The 20686-nt window shown below is 42.7% G+C and overlaps 1 protein-coding gene across 16 annotated transcripts in view; it reads right to left on the reverse strand.

The window, feature by feature from the left end:
* Nckap5 (NCK-associated protein 5) overlaps nt 1-20686 on the reverse strand; it is a 913274-nt gene that overhangs the window by 302565 nt on the left and 590023 nt on the right. For all 16 annotated transcript variants that reach the window (XM_017599040.3, XM_039091169.2, XM_039091162.2 and 13 more), the window contains one exon: nt 15740-15889. In XM_017599040.3, the coding sequence (XP_017454529.1) occupies nt 15740-15889 (150 nt within the window). The remainder of the gene's footprint in view (nt 1-15739; nt 15890-20686) is intronic.

Raw genomic sequence — 20686 nt, forward strand, 5'->3', positions numbered from 1 at the left:
GGGTAGGAAGGAAAAATCATCTATTTCCCCACTCCCTAGGTAGTGAAGTCCAGGGAGGGAGTGCCTGGGAATGTTAGTTGGGGTGTCCTCAGAAGGTTTCTTCCCAAAGCCTTCCTTGGTGCATTTCTGCCCATTGACTAGAGATGGGGCAACTTTGTCCTTGACTCAGCCTGGGAATCTGATGCCTTTATGTCACGAGTGTCTCTCTGGACTCATTCTGCATCTGCTATGCCTCTCATGCTACAGCTTTAGAACATTTCTGTGAGGCAAACTAAGAGGCTTAAGAGGACGATAATGTAGCTTTCTCTGGGGCTGCCCATCAATCATATGGTTTGTAGGTGGAGATGGGGCTTGTGAATGTGTGTCTTGGGTGGATGTGTGTATATATTTGCATGTGCATTTGACAGCCAAAGGTTAAGGTCAGTATTTCCCTCAATCATTTTACACATTACTATCACTTTTTACTTTGAGTACATGTTATGTTTGTATGCATGTTTATATGTGAATACATGTGTGCATGGATGGATATCAGAGGTCAACCTTGGGTGTTGGTCCTCATCTTCCACAGTGATTCAGATTAGGACTCTCTCTCGTTGTTCACTGCTGTGAATGGCAGGAGAGCTGGCCACTGAGTATTCAGAAATTCTCTTGTGTCTATTTCTCATCTTGCTGTATGCATGCTGGTATTACAAATGTGAACATCCCACACTCCTTTTGGTGGGCTCTGGGGATCTGAAACTCGGGTTCCCATGCTTGTCCATCAAGGGATGTGCTCTGTGAGCCATCTTCCCATCCCCAACCTAGACAGGGTTTCCAAATGAGCCTGCAGCCCACAGATTTGGCTAGATTGGCTGGCCATCAAGTTGCAGATATGCCTCATCTCTGCTTGCCAGGTCCTGAGATTTCAGGGATGGCCACTACTAGTCTTTTACTTGGGTGCTGGGGATTCAAACTCAGACCCTCATGCTTTCAAGTAAACACCTTTAGAACTGAGCTAGCATTAAGACTGTCTTAGTGGATTTTATTTGATTGTTGTTGTGGTGGTCCCTTGCGTCCTGTTTGCATAATCTTTTATTTATGACCCTTAGGTAGATTACTTACAAGAGCCTATTGCATAACTCAGACACCACTAGACAAAGGGAACCAAGATTCGGGGCTTTGTTTCCAGTTACGTTCATGATATAGGAGCCTTCACAGGCTTCATGGAGTAAGGATTAAAATGCCCAATTAGCTGGATCCAAGCAAGCAGGCCGTTTGATCAATCAAGCCAGCCAGCTTTCAGTTTCTGACATCAAAATTTATACTCTGTGGGGGGAAAAAATCCACCACTACATCACATTAAACCAACACACAATTAACAACACTTTGTTCTAATTATCTCTGGGCACAATTAATGTTGGCCTCATGGTTCATTTTTCTTCTTTGATAGCTCTTCGAATATTCATGGAGACTCATCCTTGATGCACTGGCCTCTTGGAAGATCTGGAGCTTTCTCATATACTCCCACACAAATCTGAGCCTGGCAAAGAAACTTATTTATGCAGATCAGCTCTTGACATATCGGCTTCTGCTAATAGCCGAGGTATTTCTAACAAGCTCCCCCGCACAGATCTGGGTTTGGCAGAGTACAATGCAGCGAGAGCCCCACTAACACCTTGGCCTGACTCACATGGAGAAGTTTTTCCTTTCTCTCAGCAGTTGGTCAGAACTGATAAAAGGTTATATCTTGATTGAACAAGCTTCCAAGAATCGGAGGGCAAAAGCGCTTTTGTAAAACAGCCACCCAGAAGCTAACAAAACCCAATGCAGGAGAATCCTCCAGGTGTCGTCAGAAAACCAAACCTACTTCTGCAGGATCAGCTTCTGCACATCAGTTGGGGAGGAGAGGCAGAAAGGAAATGAGTGCTCATCAAAGGCTCTTTCAATTGATGGGAAAACATATGCTTTTTCTTTTTTGTTCTTGTTTTGATTTGGTAGCTGCCAAAGGAATTTCTTTCAAAAACGAGTGTCTACTTAAGCTTGTTGCCAGAAACATCCTCTATACAGCTCGGGACTGTGTGGAGTACCACTTGGCCTGTTTCTTTGGACAGGTTTCCTAAACATAAGCGATGAGCTGAAGCATGGTAAGGAACTGAAGCTCTCTGCTAGAGGTATGGCTTAGTGGATAGAGTGCCTGTAGAGCATGAGGGGAGCTCTGGGTTCCCCCACCAGCATGGAATAAGCCAAGTGTACTAGTGCATAGCTGTATTCCATGGAGAGGGGGAGCAGAAGGGTCTCCTTCAACACTGCCCTCAGTGAGAGGTCAGTCTGAGCTAGGAGACCTTGCCTTTAAAAGTATAGGATGAAGGTGCTATGGGAACTCCAGGGGTCAGTAGAAAAGAAAACTTCTGCCCTCATTAGAAATTCAGCCACACAACTCTCAGTTTTGAAAAGAAGCAAGGTTAGATCTGTGTGTATGTTATATGGAGCACAGTGTGGTAGACCGGCACAGAGCAGGCAGGCAAACCTTTGGACCACCTGTCTGGCCACAGGCTGGTCCACTCCTATGCTGCCACCTATGTGAGGCTGCTTCAGGGTTTCCTGCTTGGGCAGAAAGTTTCAGCTGTCCCTCCCACCACTTCCCTAGAAAACTGGCATGGAGGCCAAGGCTCATTGTTCACACAGCACTTTTTTATTTCCTTATATTCTTGAAGAATCCAGTTAGCATGTCCTTCTTGGTGACATGCTGAATCTTGTGGGTGCATTTTATATTTTAATTTTAATGTGCACTAGCTTTATAATTCTAATCATTATATATTTTCCTTCCTCCTTAGCTGTGAGTGTTTTAAGGACGATGAAAAATGTTCAGTGGTCATTGTAAACACTGTATCTCACAAAACTCAGGCCCAGAAAGGTAGAGGATAAGGTTTTCAAATAGGGGTGCTGTAACACAGTGGAGTGAGAGAGGAAAAAAGCGTTATCCACACAGAAACTTATTCTGAACGGGCTTAAAGAACTTGTATGTGTGTGTATGTGTGTGTGTACTTTCATATGTGTGTGTGTGTACTTACATATGTGTGTGTGTATATATATTTCTATGTACAGGTACATGCTTTGTTTGTATGTATATATATATACATACATATATTATATGTATATATGTTTTCATATGTATGCAGTTAATATATACTTCTGTGTACAGGTACATGTTTTGTGTGTATATGTGTGTGTGTGTGTGTGTGTGTGTGTGTGTATGTGTTCAGGCTAGAGTTTCATGTCAAGAGTAAAGGTAATTATGGCACTTAATCAACCACAAGAGTGTTCTAAATCATGGAGGACTTGAGGTTTACTGAGATCTCCATTGCAAAGGTCAAGAATTCTACACAAAGCTAAAATTTAGCCAACTGGATGCTTTGCTGTGGGATGTTGAATAACAAAGAAATATGTCCCTTTCTCTGGTAATCTTGACTGGGTGTTCTTTGACCATCAAATGGAGAAAGTCTGCATAAAGCAGGCCCTAGCTCTGTGTGTGGACCATAGGCTTGAAAATGGTTGCAGCACCCTGACAGGCTGCAGTCTATGCCTTTGTACATTTTTCCCTAGAATTTCTACTTGCACAATCTTTCCTGCCATTATTCAAGGCTGTAACTGCTACGATGTCTGACTAAAAGGTTCTGAATGGACTATCTCCACAGAAGTGAGAATTGACAGCACTGTGAGGTTCCTGTGAAAATTTACATGGCTGAAATAATTTCAGCAGACCGTGGACTGACCTTCCTCTCCACTGTGTGTGGATGTGTGTGAATGCATGTGTACACATGCATGTGTGGCATGCATGTGCCTCTGTGGACATGTACTATGTATGTGTGTATGCATGCATGTAGGACAGAGGACCACTTTAGTCATTTCTCAGCTTCAGGTATTCTTCAAGCATTGATCATCTTTGAAATAGATTCTCTCTCTCACTAGTCTAGATCTCACTAATTAGACCACACTGGCCAGTAAGCCCCCAGTATTCTCTTGTTCTACCTTCCCAATGCCAGAATAATGAACTCATTCTACCACAATCAGGTTTTTACTTAGGTCCTGAGTTCAGCCTCAAGTCCTTAAACTTGAAAGATAGGCACTTTATTTATTGAGCCCTATTCTCAGTCCAAGTTCTCCCTTACTGTATCTCAAAGGTGTGCTATGCCCTGGGAACCCTTCTCCTAAACTGTGTGACTACCATTGATACCTTATCCACAACTGTTGACTTTAGAGTGCCATCATTTAACAAAGCTTACTGCTCCACTGTACAGCCTCACGCTCCTGCTGCCATGCCTTCCCCACCATGATGAACCGTAACCCTCTGGACGTTAAGCAAGAATTAAGGTTTTCTATCTAAACATATCAATGACATGAAATGCATATATAGCCTACACATATTCTCTCAAAATCTGTGCACATGTGTATTGCTATGGGTGTGGTCATGTATACACGCAGGTATGTGTGCATGAGTATGTGCACATGTATGTGGAAGACAAACACTAATAAGTGGTGTCTTCTTTGATAGACCCCACTTCACTTTTTGAGACATGGACTCTCAATAAATCATGAGTTCACTGATTCATCTCCATTGACCAGGAAGCCTAGGGGTCTGTCTCCACATCCTCAGCACTGAGCTTTATTCACACTGCCATGCCTCGATTTTTACATTGGTTCTGGGGATCCGAACTCAGGTCCTCATGCTTGAACAGCAAGCACTTCACTTGCTGAATTATCTTCCTGGTCCCTCTTATGTTCCCAGTCACTTCTGGAATAGTCGTAATGCCCAGTAGAGTACAAGTACTTTGTAGATTGTTGCTACATTGTTTCACTTAGGGAAAAGTCTGGAGAAAACCATTTGCACATGTTCAATAGAGATGCAGACTTTTCAGCCTTTAGTTGACTGAGTCTGTGGACATGGAGTTTGCGTGCTTATGGCAGAAAGGCTATAATCATTTATTTCCCGTCTTTCAAATTTCTCAGAAAATGACTTCAGCACCTTGCAGCCAGAAAACAGCTAATGCAAAGTTACACACTCACTCACATATATTATATTTCTCCCTAATTAGAAGTCTCTTTAGCAAAAAGAAGGTTTTTGTCTCTAAACCCACTTCAGCGTTGTTGCTAGGTGACTCCAGAAGGAAGCAAAATAATCAGGAGATAGATACACACCATGTACCCTGAGAAGAGACGTGTGGTGTCATCTGTCAGCAAATTGTCACAGAACCTAAAGACGAAAGGAAATAGTCATGGGCTTTTACAGAGACGGCCATTGTCAGGTACTGAGAACCTCTTAATTTCTTCGTAGATTATTGCCGAGAAGAGTGTGGGATAAAAGTGAGGGGAATAACAGGGCAACCACTAACAGAAAGCCAGAAACACACTTTTTCTTATCAGCAAGGCGCCCAAAGGAAGCTCAGGTATACACACAGCCACAAGACACTTAGAAGCACGCCAGGGGGCTGCAGAGAGGACTCTGTGGGGAAAGCACTTGCTCTGTGGGTGTTCACTTCTCCAGAATCCATGGAAAGACAGACCAAATCATGTATATGTGTCTGCAGTCCCAGCACTCCTATAGTGAAATGAGAAGCAGAAAATCCCTGGAAGCTTGCAGGTCATCCTGTACAACATTCATTCCTGTCTCAAAGGGAGTAATGGACTGGAAGGTGAGGAGTAAGTCCCAGTTAATTCTCTGACATTCCCATGGACACTGTGGCATGCTCGTGCCAACACACACACACACACACACACACACACACACACACACACACACAACTTTTTTTTTAAATTAACTTGAGTATTTCTTATTTACATTTCGAGTGTTATTCCCTTTCCCGGTTTCCGGGCCAACATCCCCCTAACCCCTCCTCCTCCCCTTCTTGATGGCTGTTCCCCTCTCCACCCTCCCCCTATTGCCGCCCTCCCCCCAACAACCGCGTTCACTGGGGGTTCAGTCTTAGCAGGACCCAGGGCTTCCCCTTCCACTGGTGATCTTACTAGAATATTCATTGCTACCTATGAGGTCAGAGTCCAGGGTCAGTCCATGTATAGTCTTTAGGTAGTGGCTTAGTCCCTGGAAGCTCTGGTTGCTTGGCATTGTTGTTCATATGGGGTCTCAAGGACCTTCAAGCTCTTCGAGTTCTTTCTCTGATTCCTTCAATGGGGGTCCTATTCTCAGTTCAGTGGTTTGCTGCTGGCATTCGCCTCTGTATTTGCTGTATTCTGGCTGTGTCTCTCAGGAGAGATCTACATCCGGCTCCTGTCGGTCTGCACTTCTTTGCTTCATCCATCTTGTCTAATTGGATGGCTGTATATGTATGGGCCACATGTGGGGCAGGCTCTGAATGGGTGTTCCTTCTGTCTCTGTTTTAATCTTTGCCTCTCTATTCCCTGCCAAGGGTATTCTTGTTCCCCTTTTAAAGAAGGAGTGAAGCATTCACATTTTGATCATCTGTCTTGAGTTTCATTTGTTCTAGGCATCTAGGGTAATACAAGCATTTGGGCTAATAGCCACTTATCAATGAGTGCATGCCATGTGTGTTTTTCTGTGATTGGGTTACCTCGCTCAGGATGATATTTTCCAGTTCCAACCATTTGCCCACGAATTTCATAAAGTCATTGTTTTTGATAGCTGAGTAATATTCCATTGTGTAGATGTACCACATTTTCTGTATCCATTCCTCTGTTGAAGGGCATCTGGGTTCTTTCCATTTTCTGGCTATTATAAATAAGGCTGCTATGAACATAGTGGAGCACGTGTCGTTTTTATATGTTGGGGCATTTTTTGGGTATATGCCCAAGAGAGGTATAGCTGGATCCTCAGGCAGTTCAATGTCCAATTTTCTGAGGAACCTCCAGACTGATTTCCAGAATGGTTGTACCAGTCTGCAATCCCACCAACAATGGAGGAGTGTTCCTCTTTCTCCACATCCTCGCCAGCATCTGCTGTCACCTGAGTTTTTGATCTTAGCCATTCTCACTGGTGTGAGGTGAAATCTCAGGGTTGTTTTGATTTGCATTTCCCTTATGACTAAAGATGTTGAACATTTCTTTAGGTGTTTCTCAGCCATTCGGCATTCCTCAGCTGTGAATTCTTTGTTTAGCTCTGAACCCCATTTTTTAATAGGGTTATTTGTCTCCCTGCGGTCTAACTTCTTGAGTTCTTTGTATATTTTGGATATAAGGCCTCTATCTGTTGTAGGATTGGTAAAGATCTTTTCCCAATCTGTTGGTTGCCGTTTTGTCCTAACCACAGTGTCCTTTGCCTTACAGAAGCTTTGCAGTTTTATGAGATCCCATTTGTCGATTCTTAATCTTAGAGCATAAGCCATTGGTGTTTTGTTCAGGAAATTTTTTCCAGTGCCCAACACACACACAACTTTAAAAAGCAATCTATTTACTCATTAATGGCTTTATTTAACTCACACGAGACAAAGTCTCCCATTGTAGCTCAGGCTAGCTGCAAACTCTTAGTCTTTCTGTCCTGAGCCTTAGGAGTGCTGGGATTTAGAGACATGCCCCATGGTGTACCTGAATTCAAGCAGCCCTCAGCATCTCAGACTCACTGGCTCTTGGCATGTGTGGAAACAGCTTCCAGATCCAGGTTTGAGGACTGAAGCAATGTTTCTGAATCCAGAGATGAAGGATGAAATCTCAAAGGTAGGTTAAGGCCGAGAGGGCTTGTAGGGTTTGGCAGCTAACTAAGCATTTTCATAGCTCTAAAAGCTCTAAAAGCTTTCCCAGTGTGTCCCCCAGTACTCCATGTGAGAGTTGTGTGGTCCCCACTGTGGCAGTGTTGAGGTGGGGCGACCTCTAAGAGAAATTCAGGTATTTAGATCACAGGGATAACATGGTCCTACAGGAAGTTTGGTTCCTCCCTGGTCCCTTGCTTGCTATCTGATCTTTCTGCATTTGTCCGATTCTTTTACTGCCTTTCCATGTATTATGACCCAGTCATGGACCTCACTGGGTGCCAATCCCAGGCTTATTGGACTTTAGTCTCCAAACTCCCGAGCTTCATGACTGTTGTTACTTTAAAAAGTTATATAGCTCCAGGTATCTTGTTATAGCAACAGAAAAATGTTTTGAAGCAAAGCTGGTATTTATGGCTCTCAATCTTGGCTGTGCGTCTGAAACACAGGCAGAGTTTTAAAAGGATACAGGTGTTTCGTTTCCGTCATAGACTTAGAGAATTAAGATTTCCTGAGGTGTATTTTAGGCAGTTGGCTTTTTAAAAAAGCTGTGGTTCTGGCTGGTTCCATTCTTCTTGTCTGTTTGCACGTCTCACATCCACATTGTTATTTATGTCTCTGTGTCGTCAACTTTGACCTTTCCACTGAATACCACCCACACTGGCAAACCCCCACATGTTAAAGGGGTTGGTTCTGTGTCATAACTCCAAGTTGGACTTACCACACCCACTCTACTTCAGAGAAAACCTTCTCAAAGGAGCCACCAAGCAATGGCTCAGTACAATGATTGTCATGCGACAACGAGGAACTGAATTTGGACCATGCAAGAGGCCAGGCACAGCTGAGGGCATGTGAATCTAGGGCTGTACTGGTAGAGACACGGAGAATACTTAGAGTTTCTTTGCCAGCCTGCTGAGATAAATTAGTTGTTTCCGGAAGCAGTGAGAAATCCTGCCTCAAAAAGACATAGATTGCACACAAGGACCAACACATGAGGTTGACGCTTAGGTGCCCAGCATCCATATAAACGCCAGGTAGGCATGATGGGTTTCCTACAATACCACTGCTAATGGTGTATAGGCAGGAGCATTCATGGTCCTTACTTCAGGCATGTTAGCTGAATGACTGATCCCCAAGTTCCATCTCTCTCTCTCTCTCTCTCTCTCTCTCTCTCTCTCTCTCTCTCTCTCTCTCTCTCTCTCTCTCTCTGTGTATGTGTATGTATATATATATATATATATATGTGTGTGTGTGTGTGTGTGTGTGTGTGTGTGTGTGTGTATAATCTTGGCATATATATATGCAACAGAGAAAGACTGGTCAACCTCTGTCCTTTATATACACATGCACACATGTCACACAAGCAGACACTATGCTGGTCAGTTTTAACTGTCAACCTGAAGCAAACTATAATTGTCTAAGAAGAGAGGCTCAGCAAGCTGGAGCTGGCCTGCAGGCAAGTCTGTGAGAGACTGTCTTGATTACTGAGATGGAGAGGCTGCGTCTGAAGGTGATTTGCTCCCTGGACTGTCTAAGAGCTGAGAAAGTGTTAGCTAACTACAAGGAAGCAAGGATCCCATACTCTCGTTTCACTCTTGACCGTGGCTATGATATGACTAGCTTCTAGAGTTCCTGCCTGGGCTACACCAACATAAAGGTGTGTTATCTGGAATTGTAAGCTGAATAAACTCATTTGTTCCTATATTGCCTTTGTCAGGATATTTTATCACAGCAACAGAAATGAAGCTAGAGTAGACACAACCAGCCATCTATCTATACGTGCTTTTCCTTCTTCCCTTCCAAGCCACACTACTCATAAGACACTGTGCTTATGAAGGTGGAGGATTGATACAAGAAGGGAGTCAACAGTGGGCTCCATGCTCTCAATATTGCCTTCCTTCTTTAGGTTTCTCTGATACGTCATTCCATTTTCATTGGCTACCATTACCCAGGATCCTTTGCTGGCTCTCCCTCAGCTCTGCAAATTCACTAATGGAGAGGCTTCCAGGGCTCTGTCCTAGGCCCTCCTCCTCACGTCCACATTGACAGTAAACTTCTCAAGTGACTTACTTTGGTCCCATCCTGCAGAATGCCATCTATAGGCTGATTCTCTCACATCTACCCTTGCAGCCTTAAACTCAACCCTGTGTATCCATCATGCCCCTGGACACTGTCATTTGGATGCTGAATATGTGTCTCAAGGTGGACCATACAAGGGGATGATTAGATCATCATTTCCCATCAGCCACCTCTCCTTCAAGTCTGGCCTCTTTCTGATAATGACATCACTCTCAGAAATGAAGAACAGAACAATCTGAAAGTTGTTTGATTGTCCAGGTCCCCTTGTATACTTTGTCCACACCGTCAGTGTTTCCTATAGGTTTTAATGTCCTTATGGAGCTGTGTGCTACTGCATGTGGGTTTTATACAGGCTCTGGAGATAGTGAACTAATTTTATTAGGCTTTTGTAGCAAGTCCTCTTATCCTATGACCTATCTTCCCAATTTCTGGATGGTTTTCGCACACGTTCCACTCTTACATTAGTAAAAACCCACTTGGAATCTCCTAAGGAATGGAGACTAGAGGATGAAGTGGGCACAAAAGAGCTCATGAAACTCAGACCTTTAATTCCATGGCTCCCCGTGCAATGCTGGAAAGACCAAGACAGAAATTCTGCAGTGAAATCTATAGGACTTCCTAACCACGGTCTACCCATCTGGGACACAGGTGTGGTTTATGTCCCCGTAAACTCGCAAGCTTTCTCCACCCTTACAGGTGCTTCTTTCTGCCATGTTCATCCTCCAGATCCCCACAGAGCCATCTCCTGTCTATTATTCAGATTTACCTTAGTGGTCTGATACTATAGGGTTCCTGGGAAGCTAAGTGTCTTTCATATGAACTATCTCACACTCATCCTTACGATAGCATTTATTTTTCCCATTTGTAGCCACTTAATCGATCCGTCAATTTATTTGCTTAATGTTTAAGCATGTGCTTCCTGTCTCTTTCCACTGAGGTGGGAATCATAAGCACTGACCTTCCCTAGAGCTGAGAACAGCATTCGGCCTATAGAGATTATTCAGTGTATAGATATTCAATATGAGTTCCATAAATAACTCTGATGTACAGCCAGGTTTGACTATTTTAAACTACCCAATTTTAAACAGAATCACTTATTAACAAAAACCTATGCTTAGCACTTTAATTGTCAAACTTTCACAGAAAGGTATAATTGGGTAGAAAAAGGCTGTTATTCACCTTAACATATTTAATTACCATCCTTTTCTGCACAAAATAAATCATTCCTATGAGAGGCCATGTTTTAACCTTGAGGCTACAGTTGAGAGACCAGCACTACCATGGAGGCTCGGAACTCTTTAACGTTCTCAGGTTGACTCTGCTCCTGGCGGGAGTCTGGGAATCAGATGCTGTAGGAGGTGAGAAGAATGGGGATGTCTATCTTGATGTTAGGTTTGTGTAATCTTGTGTTAGTTTTGTCTAGAGCATTGGAAAGGGCTGTTGGCACAGCAGCAAGGGAGCTGGGGACAAGAAAATCACACATGGCAAGAAACACACCAGGAACAAACCCAGAGGCTGCGTCAAATACTCCAAGAAGAGACTGGGTCAGATCTCAAATGCAGGCAAAGGACTCCAGAGGGTAAGTTGAGAAGGGACCTGAAATCAGTGCCACAGAGTGGGGTTGAGGAATCCATCTTCCCACAACTGTGGCACAGCATTGTAATTCAGAAGGTTCAGTGAGTTTATATCCAAGTGAAGAAAGCAGTTCTTTGGAGGGTAGAGATGACTCCATTTGGAAAGTGCTTGCTATGACATGAAGTTCAATCCCCAGAACCTATGAACCTCAGTGGAAAGCCTAGGTGGGGACTCAGATACATGCGTGTAAGACCTGCACCCTGCTTCCTTAATTACTGAAGTCAGGGGCTACTCTGGCATGACCCAGGTTGCTGTTAAGTGTTAATTGTTTTTAAAAGTCATATTTACTATTTTAAACACCTGTGTCACACAAGTCAAGAGTGTAACACGAGGATTCTGAGTCTACTTCACTGGGACTTGTTTGGGGAACTTGATCTGTCTGTCTGTATTAAACATTTTGTGTGTGTGTGTGTGTCTGTCTGTCTGTCTGTCTGTCTGTCTGTCTGTCTGTGTCTGTGTGGTCATGCCTGAACCATGGCCCCAGGATGGAAGTCTGGGGACAACCAGAAGGACTCTTTCTCTCCTGCCATGTAGGTTTCAGGGATAAGCCTCAGATCCTCATACTTGGCAGAAAACCCCCTAGTCCTCTAAGTCATGTCACTGGCCCAGGAGAGTCTGCCTGCTGTCACCTCTGTCTTCTGTCATATCGGGGGCCAAAGCACGAGAACATACATATATGGTTACTTGAAAGGCACAATGGGTAGAAAATATTCTTTGCTGCTTTAAAGTTTTGCTGTACACCACTAAAAAATATTGACAAGGTACATGGATGCCTTTAGGAAAACTTCCCTGTACACTTTCCACAGAGTATTTAGTTTAAAATGCTTCAATATCTGTGTCTGTGGCCAGCTCTAGAAAAATGGGCTAGTTATTTAGCCACAACAATTTTTAATCTACGCAAATGACTCAATACACATATGAAATAATTAAAATTCTATAGTATATGAAATTCACATAAAACCTGATTCCATGTAAATAAAGGTTAAATCCATTTCATAGTAATAGACATGGGTGTGGTGCACACCTATGATGACGTCTTTCAGGAGACAGAGGCATGAGGAGCAAGCAAGTAAAGCATCCATACAAACATTACAAAGCTGGACTAGTTAAGAACCTAGCATAATCCCCCTCCATTTAAATTTATCCCATTAAAAAAATAATGGGGGGGGGGTGATCAGTAAGATGGCTCAGTGGTTAAGAGTTCTTGCCTCCAAGCCTGAGAAGCTGAATTCATTTCCCAGAACCAAAATGGCAGAAGTAGAAAAGCAATTCTCACAGGCTATCCTCTGACCTCCACATAAGCATCGCTCCTGTGCACCTTCACACGTAAAATAAATAAATAAGTTTTTAATAAAATCACAGAATCCTCACAAAATAAGGTAGTGAGCTCAGGGAGCAAGTTGTAAGTTAAACAAATACAAAACAAAGAATTGAAAAATAAACAACGGGTCTTCTGTAACAGCAGTCCAATTTAAAAAATAAAATGTGACATGAAATTATGTGGATTAATGTCACTTCAAGACATTAGTCATTGCATCCAAATAATACTGGATTAAAAAGTTGTTGCCCAGTATGCAATGCTCTCTTGGAAGGGGAAATTATATAAATATGTATATACTCTGAAGTTTAAGAACATTTGATGCCAAAGACATTTTTAAACACCTCTTAGCTTGATTAAATAAAATGCCCTTCGCAATGTTCTCCTGACAGTGAGATGAACTAAGAACAATTTCACTGTAATCATTAAGTAAGAACTAACAACTGAAGTATATGTAACAGCAACTCATTCCAGTTGACTCTAGTTCATGAGGAGTTTCTTAACACTCTCTGATGGAATTTTCCCTTCCCCCAAGAGTGTTTTCTAAGACTATTAAAACCTACCAAGGTATGAAGCCCTTGGGGACACGGGGGATCCCTTCACTTTCCTCCAAAGGAACCAGATGTTTTCCCTAGTCAATGGCTCTTCTGCCTGGGATCTAAAAACATTTGCCCATCCATATGTTTTCAGGAATGTCTGTATGGAGTACTGAGTCTTTTCAATCATAGTTTTGTATTAGTAATTCTATTCAGATGAACAGGAAGCACATGACTGAGGAATGGGTAACAGCTTTGGAACAGATCAGTACAGGTGCTGGTTAGCTTCAAGGGTCAACTCGAGCTAACCTAGAATTACCTGGGAAGAGTCTCAGTGAGGAATTATCTAGATTGAATTGGCCTGTGGATATGGACCATCTTCATTATAATGTTAATTGATGTAGAAAGACTGAGCCCACTTCAGGTGTCACCATTCCCTAGTCTAAGGCTCTGTACTATATATAGGCAGAGACATTGATCTGAGCACAAACAAGGAGGTAAGTGAGCAAGCAAGCATGTGTTCACATCTCTCTGCTCCTGTAGGTGGATGTGCTGTGACTAGCTGTTTGACTTCCCAGAAAGGCAGAATGGATACCTAGGGTTGGAAGTGGAAATAAACCCCTTCAGTTGCTTTTACTCCAGGGTATTTTATCAGAGCAGCAGAGATAAAACTGGAACATAGTTGGGACCAAGTATAAGGGAATTGTAGACATAATAAGTAGTTTAATCTCGCTGCTTTTCAGTAAGGTTGTGTACTATTATTATCTTCATTTTTTATCAAGCAAGGATAGAAAACAGAAAGAGATTGGGTAACTGAAGTTTTTAAAGGATTTGAACAAAATTCAGAGACTCTGGCTCAAGTGCCCATTGCCTCAGGGAAATACGAATCTAAAGGTCAGCGCTCTCTCTAAAGGATACCAAAGATCAGGATTGTGGACAGTAAGCAGGGAGCAAGGTCACATGCTCCACATCCCAGTGCTGTATACTACGAAAGTATCCCAGATTTTGTGGATCCTACACTAGAAGTGTGTTGTTATTGCTCCCTTGTTTTCTGTTATCTTTTGTTGCTTGTTCTCATGTAGCCCAGCTTATCCTGGAACTTTGTAATAAAAGATGATGCTGAATCTCTTATCTTCCTCCCTCACTTTCTGGGTGCTGGCATTTCAGGTCTATACAACCATGTCTAATTTTTTATAATACTAAGGACAGAACTTAGAGCTACCAGCATGATAGGCAAGCACATTACCATCTAAGCTACATCCCTAGGCAGGACTGTATATTTAGGATGTTCTAATTTTATTTCCTATTATGAGATAAAATACCCTGATAAAGAGCAAAACTGAGAGAAGAAAGGATTTACAACTTATTGTTCTAGGTTATGTTCCATAATTGTGGAGACATCACAGTGGAAGGGGCATCTGGTCACACTCAGAGTCAAGAACAGAGAATGTTTGTATGCCCTATAAGTGCATTCTCATTCTCTCTCTCTCTCTCTCTCTCTCTCTCTCTCTCTCTCTCTCTCTCTCTCTTTCTCTCTCTCTCTTCCCCTCCCTCCCTGCCTCCCTCCCTCTCTCTTGCTCTCTCACTCTCTCACTCTCTCTTTAGACAGTTATACTCTTAGACAGTTTAGGACCTCCTGTCTAGGGAATTGTGCTGCTCCTAGTGGGCTGGATCTTTTTAGATTAACCAAGGCAATCAAGACATTCCCCATAGACATATCCAAGTCCAACCAAATTTACACATTTACACATACAAACCCTTCATTTAGACTCTCTTTCCAAATGATCCTCTGGGATAGGTCAAGTTAATATCTAAGACTCAAATATCTCAAATATGTAGCATATGAAATACTCAAACAAGAACGAGTAAGCAAGAAGCTCTCTGGTGACACGAAGAAAACTGATAAATAAACAGTTAAAGTGATATCAACGCCTCTATGTGAGACTATCTGGAGCTTTCACACTGTGGTGCATTGAGGTCTCCTTCAAAGACCACTTACCTTGGTGCTGATTCTCTCCCCACGTATCTTACCTATCGATATCTACACTTGCCTTATTTCCAAAGGCAATGGATCTATCAAAAATAGCATTAAAATCTGTATGTAAACATATACACAACTTTCACAAACATTGCAAATACCATTGGATCTTATGCTCCTTCATTCACCCATGCTATGAGGCATTAGGAGAAGAAAGTCAAGTGTTCTATGGCCCCTGCCTGAAGTGCTCACAATTTTAGGGACTATGATTAGAAGTGAGCTGCTCTGCTCCTTTTTCCTTTAGAAAGCAATACAGCTGGGCTTACTGGGTCAAGACCTTTCCAGTGCAGAGAATTTTAACTGTGTCCTCTGTTGGGGAAGAGATTCTAGTGGAGACAGCATCAGTCTAGGAGAACAAGAGAGGAAGACTTGGACTCTCAACCAGTGCCAGTGGCTGCAGGTTTTCCTCTCAGAGGTGGGTGGAGAGCCGGTGTCTTACCTCCAAAGCCTTCAGTCTCTTCAGGAGCAGTCTGCTGTCCTCTTTCCCCCCCTCAGTACTGCTGTGTTCGCTCCTGGAGTCCTCATCAGCCTCCACACGGAGATCACCCAGTGCTGCTTGCTCTTTTCTCTCTTCTTCAGATACTCTTTCCTGAAGTCAGAAAGAAAAACCATCACTGTTTTCACCAATCTACTGCTGGAATATAGCTAATCTAAAGGGAGAAGTCTGAACCTTTCCTGGGCTGAGGTAGGGACAGACTTAGTAAGCAGGGTGAGCAGTGCTTTAATTAGTGAGCACAATAGATTTTCATCCTATCTGTGGAATATGTGTACATGCAAGGGTTCACATGTGCACACACATGCACATGTGTGACAGAAGCCATAACCTTTTTTTTTTTGAGGCAAAAACTCTCACCAATCTAAAACTCCACCAAGTAAGCAAGACCAGCTGTTAGCAAGCCCCAGGGTTCTGTGTTTTCCCATGTCCCCAGTGTTGGGATTACAAGCAAAGATCAACCTGGATAAGCATTTTACATGGGATCTGTGGACTGAACTAAGGTCCTCATGTTGGCAAATCAAGTTAAACCAATACATACTTTATTAATTGTACTGCTTCCCCAGTCCTACCTTACAAGTTGTTTTTTTATTTTGTTTTGTTTTGTTTTGTTTTCCCCCTAAACACTGGGAAAGCCATAGGGCTACCATATCTGAAGATGTATGTTATTGGTCCAGTTGGAGAATCTACAGAGGTAGTCAAGCTTTGGGCACAATCATATGGTTAATCTATTTTTATTAACACAATGCAACCCAGCTATGCTTTAAGCTGAGAAAAACTCACCTGTCTGGATACCTTCACTTGTAAAAGGCAAAGAGGTTCATAACATTCAATGGATATATAACAGATTAATTAATTCAAGGAAAAATAAATATCATAAAATGTTTAAATGGTAAATTCAGATTTTTTACTCTTTATATTTGTGTATGATATGCATGTATATATGCATGTTTTTGCATGTGTGTGGGGGCAGATATGTGTGTGGTATGCATGCATAAATGCACATATGCATGTGTAAATACATGATGTAAAAGACAAAGGGTGATGGTAGGAATCATTCTGTATTTTTTTTTTTACCTTATTCACTGAGGCAGTGTCTCTCAGGCAGAATCAAGTTATCCATACGGCTAGTCTCTACAACCGGTTTGATCTGGGGATCCCTTGTCTCTGCCCTTCAAGGTGGCAGTTTTAGGCAGACCTGCATGTCTACATGGCATTTACATGGGTTCTTGGGATATGAACTCAGGTCTTTATGTTTGCAGAACAAGTGCATGCCCCTGTGAGCTGCCTCTCCAGCCAGGTAGAACTTCATGCTCAGAACAAATTGTTTCTTCAGTCAGGAATAACCCACTTTCTAAGGACCCCTGTGTCTCCCTTCTAACACTTAAGGATTTGTTGTAGAGCCCCAAGGCAGACATCAAATGCTGTTGTCTTATCTTGCCTCCCTGTTGGAAGCTCCACACTCAACTGTGTCTCTGACAGCTTCCCAGAAGTTGTCAAGTGTTAATTTGAGACTTTTCCTTAGCTCTTGCTTTCAAGGGAAAAAATAAATATCAAGAGAACATCATACGATGGGTGACAGAGATGGCTGAGTGAGTAAAAGTGCTTGCTGCCCAAGTGGGAGGCCCCCAGCTCTAATCCTCATAAGTTATGTTAAAGCCAGATACAGTCTTGTGTGTTTCACAAAAAGCATGCATGGATACATGCATGTTTTTGCATGTGTATGGGGGCAGATATATATGTGGTATGCATGCATGCATGCATGCACAGTCTTGTGTTTCACAGCATTCCTACAGTGAGACAGGAGGCAGAGACAGGAGAATCCGGGGAAGCATGCAGGCCACCTAAGCCCACATACACAGCAGTGAACAAGAGATTCTATCCCAACAAGCAGAAAGCTGGGGACCAAGACCCGAAGAGGTCCTTTGTCCTCTCAGCCGCATATGCATTAATGTATATGCACACAAAGACACACATCACACAATTATACAAAAGGAAAAAGAACATCAAATGAACAATCTTCCATCTGTTGTGTAGTACACCAAGGCCCCTGTACCACACACCAGGTAAAAACACCCTAGCACACTAACTCCCAACACACACTGTAGAATCTAGGATCTGGTACAACAGGTTGCCAACCACCCGGCCTAAACTGGATTATCCAGTACTTGCAGACTTCTTAATATTTATTACTAAATTAAAATCACCTGCAAATACCAAAGCAAAACATGATAATCCCTACATTTAAGGAATGCATGTTATCTATTTAGAAGGAAACATTATCGGCGGAGTCATGAATTCTCAAACTGCGTTCACCATGATGCGTTGAAGGACCCAATGAACATTAACATATTCTAAACACATTCTGAAATATGTAAAAAGTGTACCTTATAGTGCATATGCATATAAAGCACATTTGTCTATATGTATAACATCCATATGTATAGAACACTTCACCAGGAGGTTTGATCCAAGCTAGTTTGTTTTGTGAAGATTTCTGAATATAGTTTTATCTATGATCTCTGTATATAGTAAATGCACTGTGGATTACAAAAGTGATAATGCTTGGTTGGGGAGATGGCTGAGCTCATAAAATGTTTGCCTTGCAAACACAAATTCCTAAGTTCCATCCCTACACCCTTACAGAATAAGTCAAGTATGGTGGCGCCTGTGATCTCACTTCTGGGGAGGTGTTGGAAGGCCAAATAATAAGTTGTTCTTTCTATAGTACAGTTATAAACAACACACACACACACACACACACACACACACACACACACACACACACACATACACACCCCAGTGATGACTAGATACAGTGTACAGATGTGTCCCCTTCCGTAGTGGATGTGAGTTCCTCTTAGATAACTGCTAGACCAGTTTAAGTTACCCTCAGAGAAGGAACAAAGTCAGGGGCCATAGTGTTTTCCTAGCCATGACTCTCTAAAGATTCAGTACTGGCCAGAGTTCCAAAGTCATGGTAAAGCTCAGAACTGTATGCACTTGTTACAACTCAACCTTGAAGAGAAAAAGAGGCTGGAGAGGTCCCTCAGAGGTTAAAAGCACTGACTGCTCTTCCAGAGGTCCTGAGTTCAAATCCCAGCAATCACCTGGTGGCTCACAACCATCTGCAATAAGACCTGATGCCCTCATCTGGTGTGTCTGAAGACAGCAACAGTGTGCTCACATAAACAAAACAAACAAACAAACAAATAAGTCTTTTAAAAAAAGAAAAAAAAGATTATTGTGCTTCATTTTTAAGACTGAATATCAGGGCCAGGGAGGTGGCTTAGCACGTATAGGCACTTGCCAAGAAATCTAGGGACTTGAATTCAATTTCCAGGACCCACATGGTCAAAGGAGGGAACCAATTCTCCTTAAGTTGTTCTCTAAACTCCATAGCTGTCCCGTGGGACAAAGATGCAGGCATGCATGTTAGGACTTTACAGTTAAGTAAGACGAAGGGAAAACCCTGGTGAGGTAAGGACAACGCAAACTTAGAATGTGAAGGGCATACTCCTGATCTACCCTTTCGCAGCTCAGCTAATGATCTTGGGGCACTTAATGTTCAATAAGTCTTGATAATTCCTCCCTGTCCCCTACCTAAGTCTGTCAGCATGCATCTATGCATAGGTAGCCGACTGTCATTACTCACAGGAGCTGTGTTCCCGGGCACTGTCATGAACATCCAATTAGCATGTACTGAATTTCATCACAGTATTTCCACAAGACAATATCTCACCCAGATTCCTGCATGATTTTGTATAAAGTTATCATGCAAAATATATACTGTTGATTGTTGACTACAGATCCCAGGAATATATCCTTACACCCAAATATAGCATCTCAACTTCCTTAATAGGGCACACCCTAGCTTTTGCACTCATGAATGCTACCCTGTCTGCCAGCATATGCTTTGAGGGAAGGCAGAAATAGCCAATTTACCAACAAAAAGGCCTAAAATATAAAAGCAAACCAAAACGAGCCAACTGTTTAGGTGATAGAACTATTGCTAGTGGCAAGTGCTATGAAAACACAGATCCAACAGAGCGCTGTGATGGACTGGGATATAATTAGGGACAGTGTGGAATTAGATTTGGTGACATTGGAAAGGTACCACTGGAGCAGTTGCCTTTCTGTATGGCTACCAAATGATGAGTAGGATGGGCTCTGGGGGAGGGAAGAGACAGTCCAAGCAGAAGGGACACTGAAGCAACTGCTGAGACATTCTTCTTGTGGGCAAAAGAGAGAGGGCCTCTGTGCTGGAGCCAGGCAGATGCAGGAGGAAGGTGGACAGGAAAGCAAGCAGGGATGGGGAGATAAGTAAAAGGTTTGCCTTGTAAGTGTGAATACCTGTGTGTGGTTGATTTCCAGAATGCAGGTCAAAAAGCACAGAGGCTATGGCAGTATGGATAAGACCTACACAAGATCATGCCAGAGAAAATTCCAGCACAGACAGAGGAGGAAGGTTGAAGAGTTACTGATGGCTGATAAAAGAATGAGAGTTTCTTCAGGAATATGTCCCCTGAGAGGCTGTCTATGCTCCAGGAGATACCTATGTCCATTCCCATCCTGGCATCCCTAAGTACACTCAGAGGGTCTTAAGAATAAAGACAATTCTATGAAGTTGGGGGGCGGGATATTAGGAAGAACAGGGAGGGATTGGGGGATGGGATTTCAACAAACACTGGAATCCCCAAACAATTCTCAAATAATAAGAATAAGTAAACAACAATAAAAATAAAACAAACAAAACCCTCGCCAGTGTTTAATAGTTTAACCTGTAAAACAAAAGCCAGTGATGGTGGTGCACATGTATCATCCCAGCCCTGGGCACATGGGGACAGAAGGATTCTTGTGGTTCACTGGTGGCCAGCCAGTTTGCCCTATGTG

Source organism: Rattus norvegicus, chromosome 13, assembly GCF_036323735.1.
Source record: "Rattus norvegicus strain BN/NHsdMcwi chromosome 13, GRCr8, whole genome shotgun sequence".
Taxonomy (NCBI): Eukaryota; Metazoa; Chordata; class Mammalia; order Rodentia; family Muridae; genus Rattus; species Rattus norvegicus.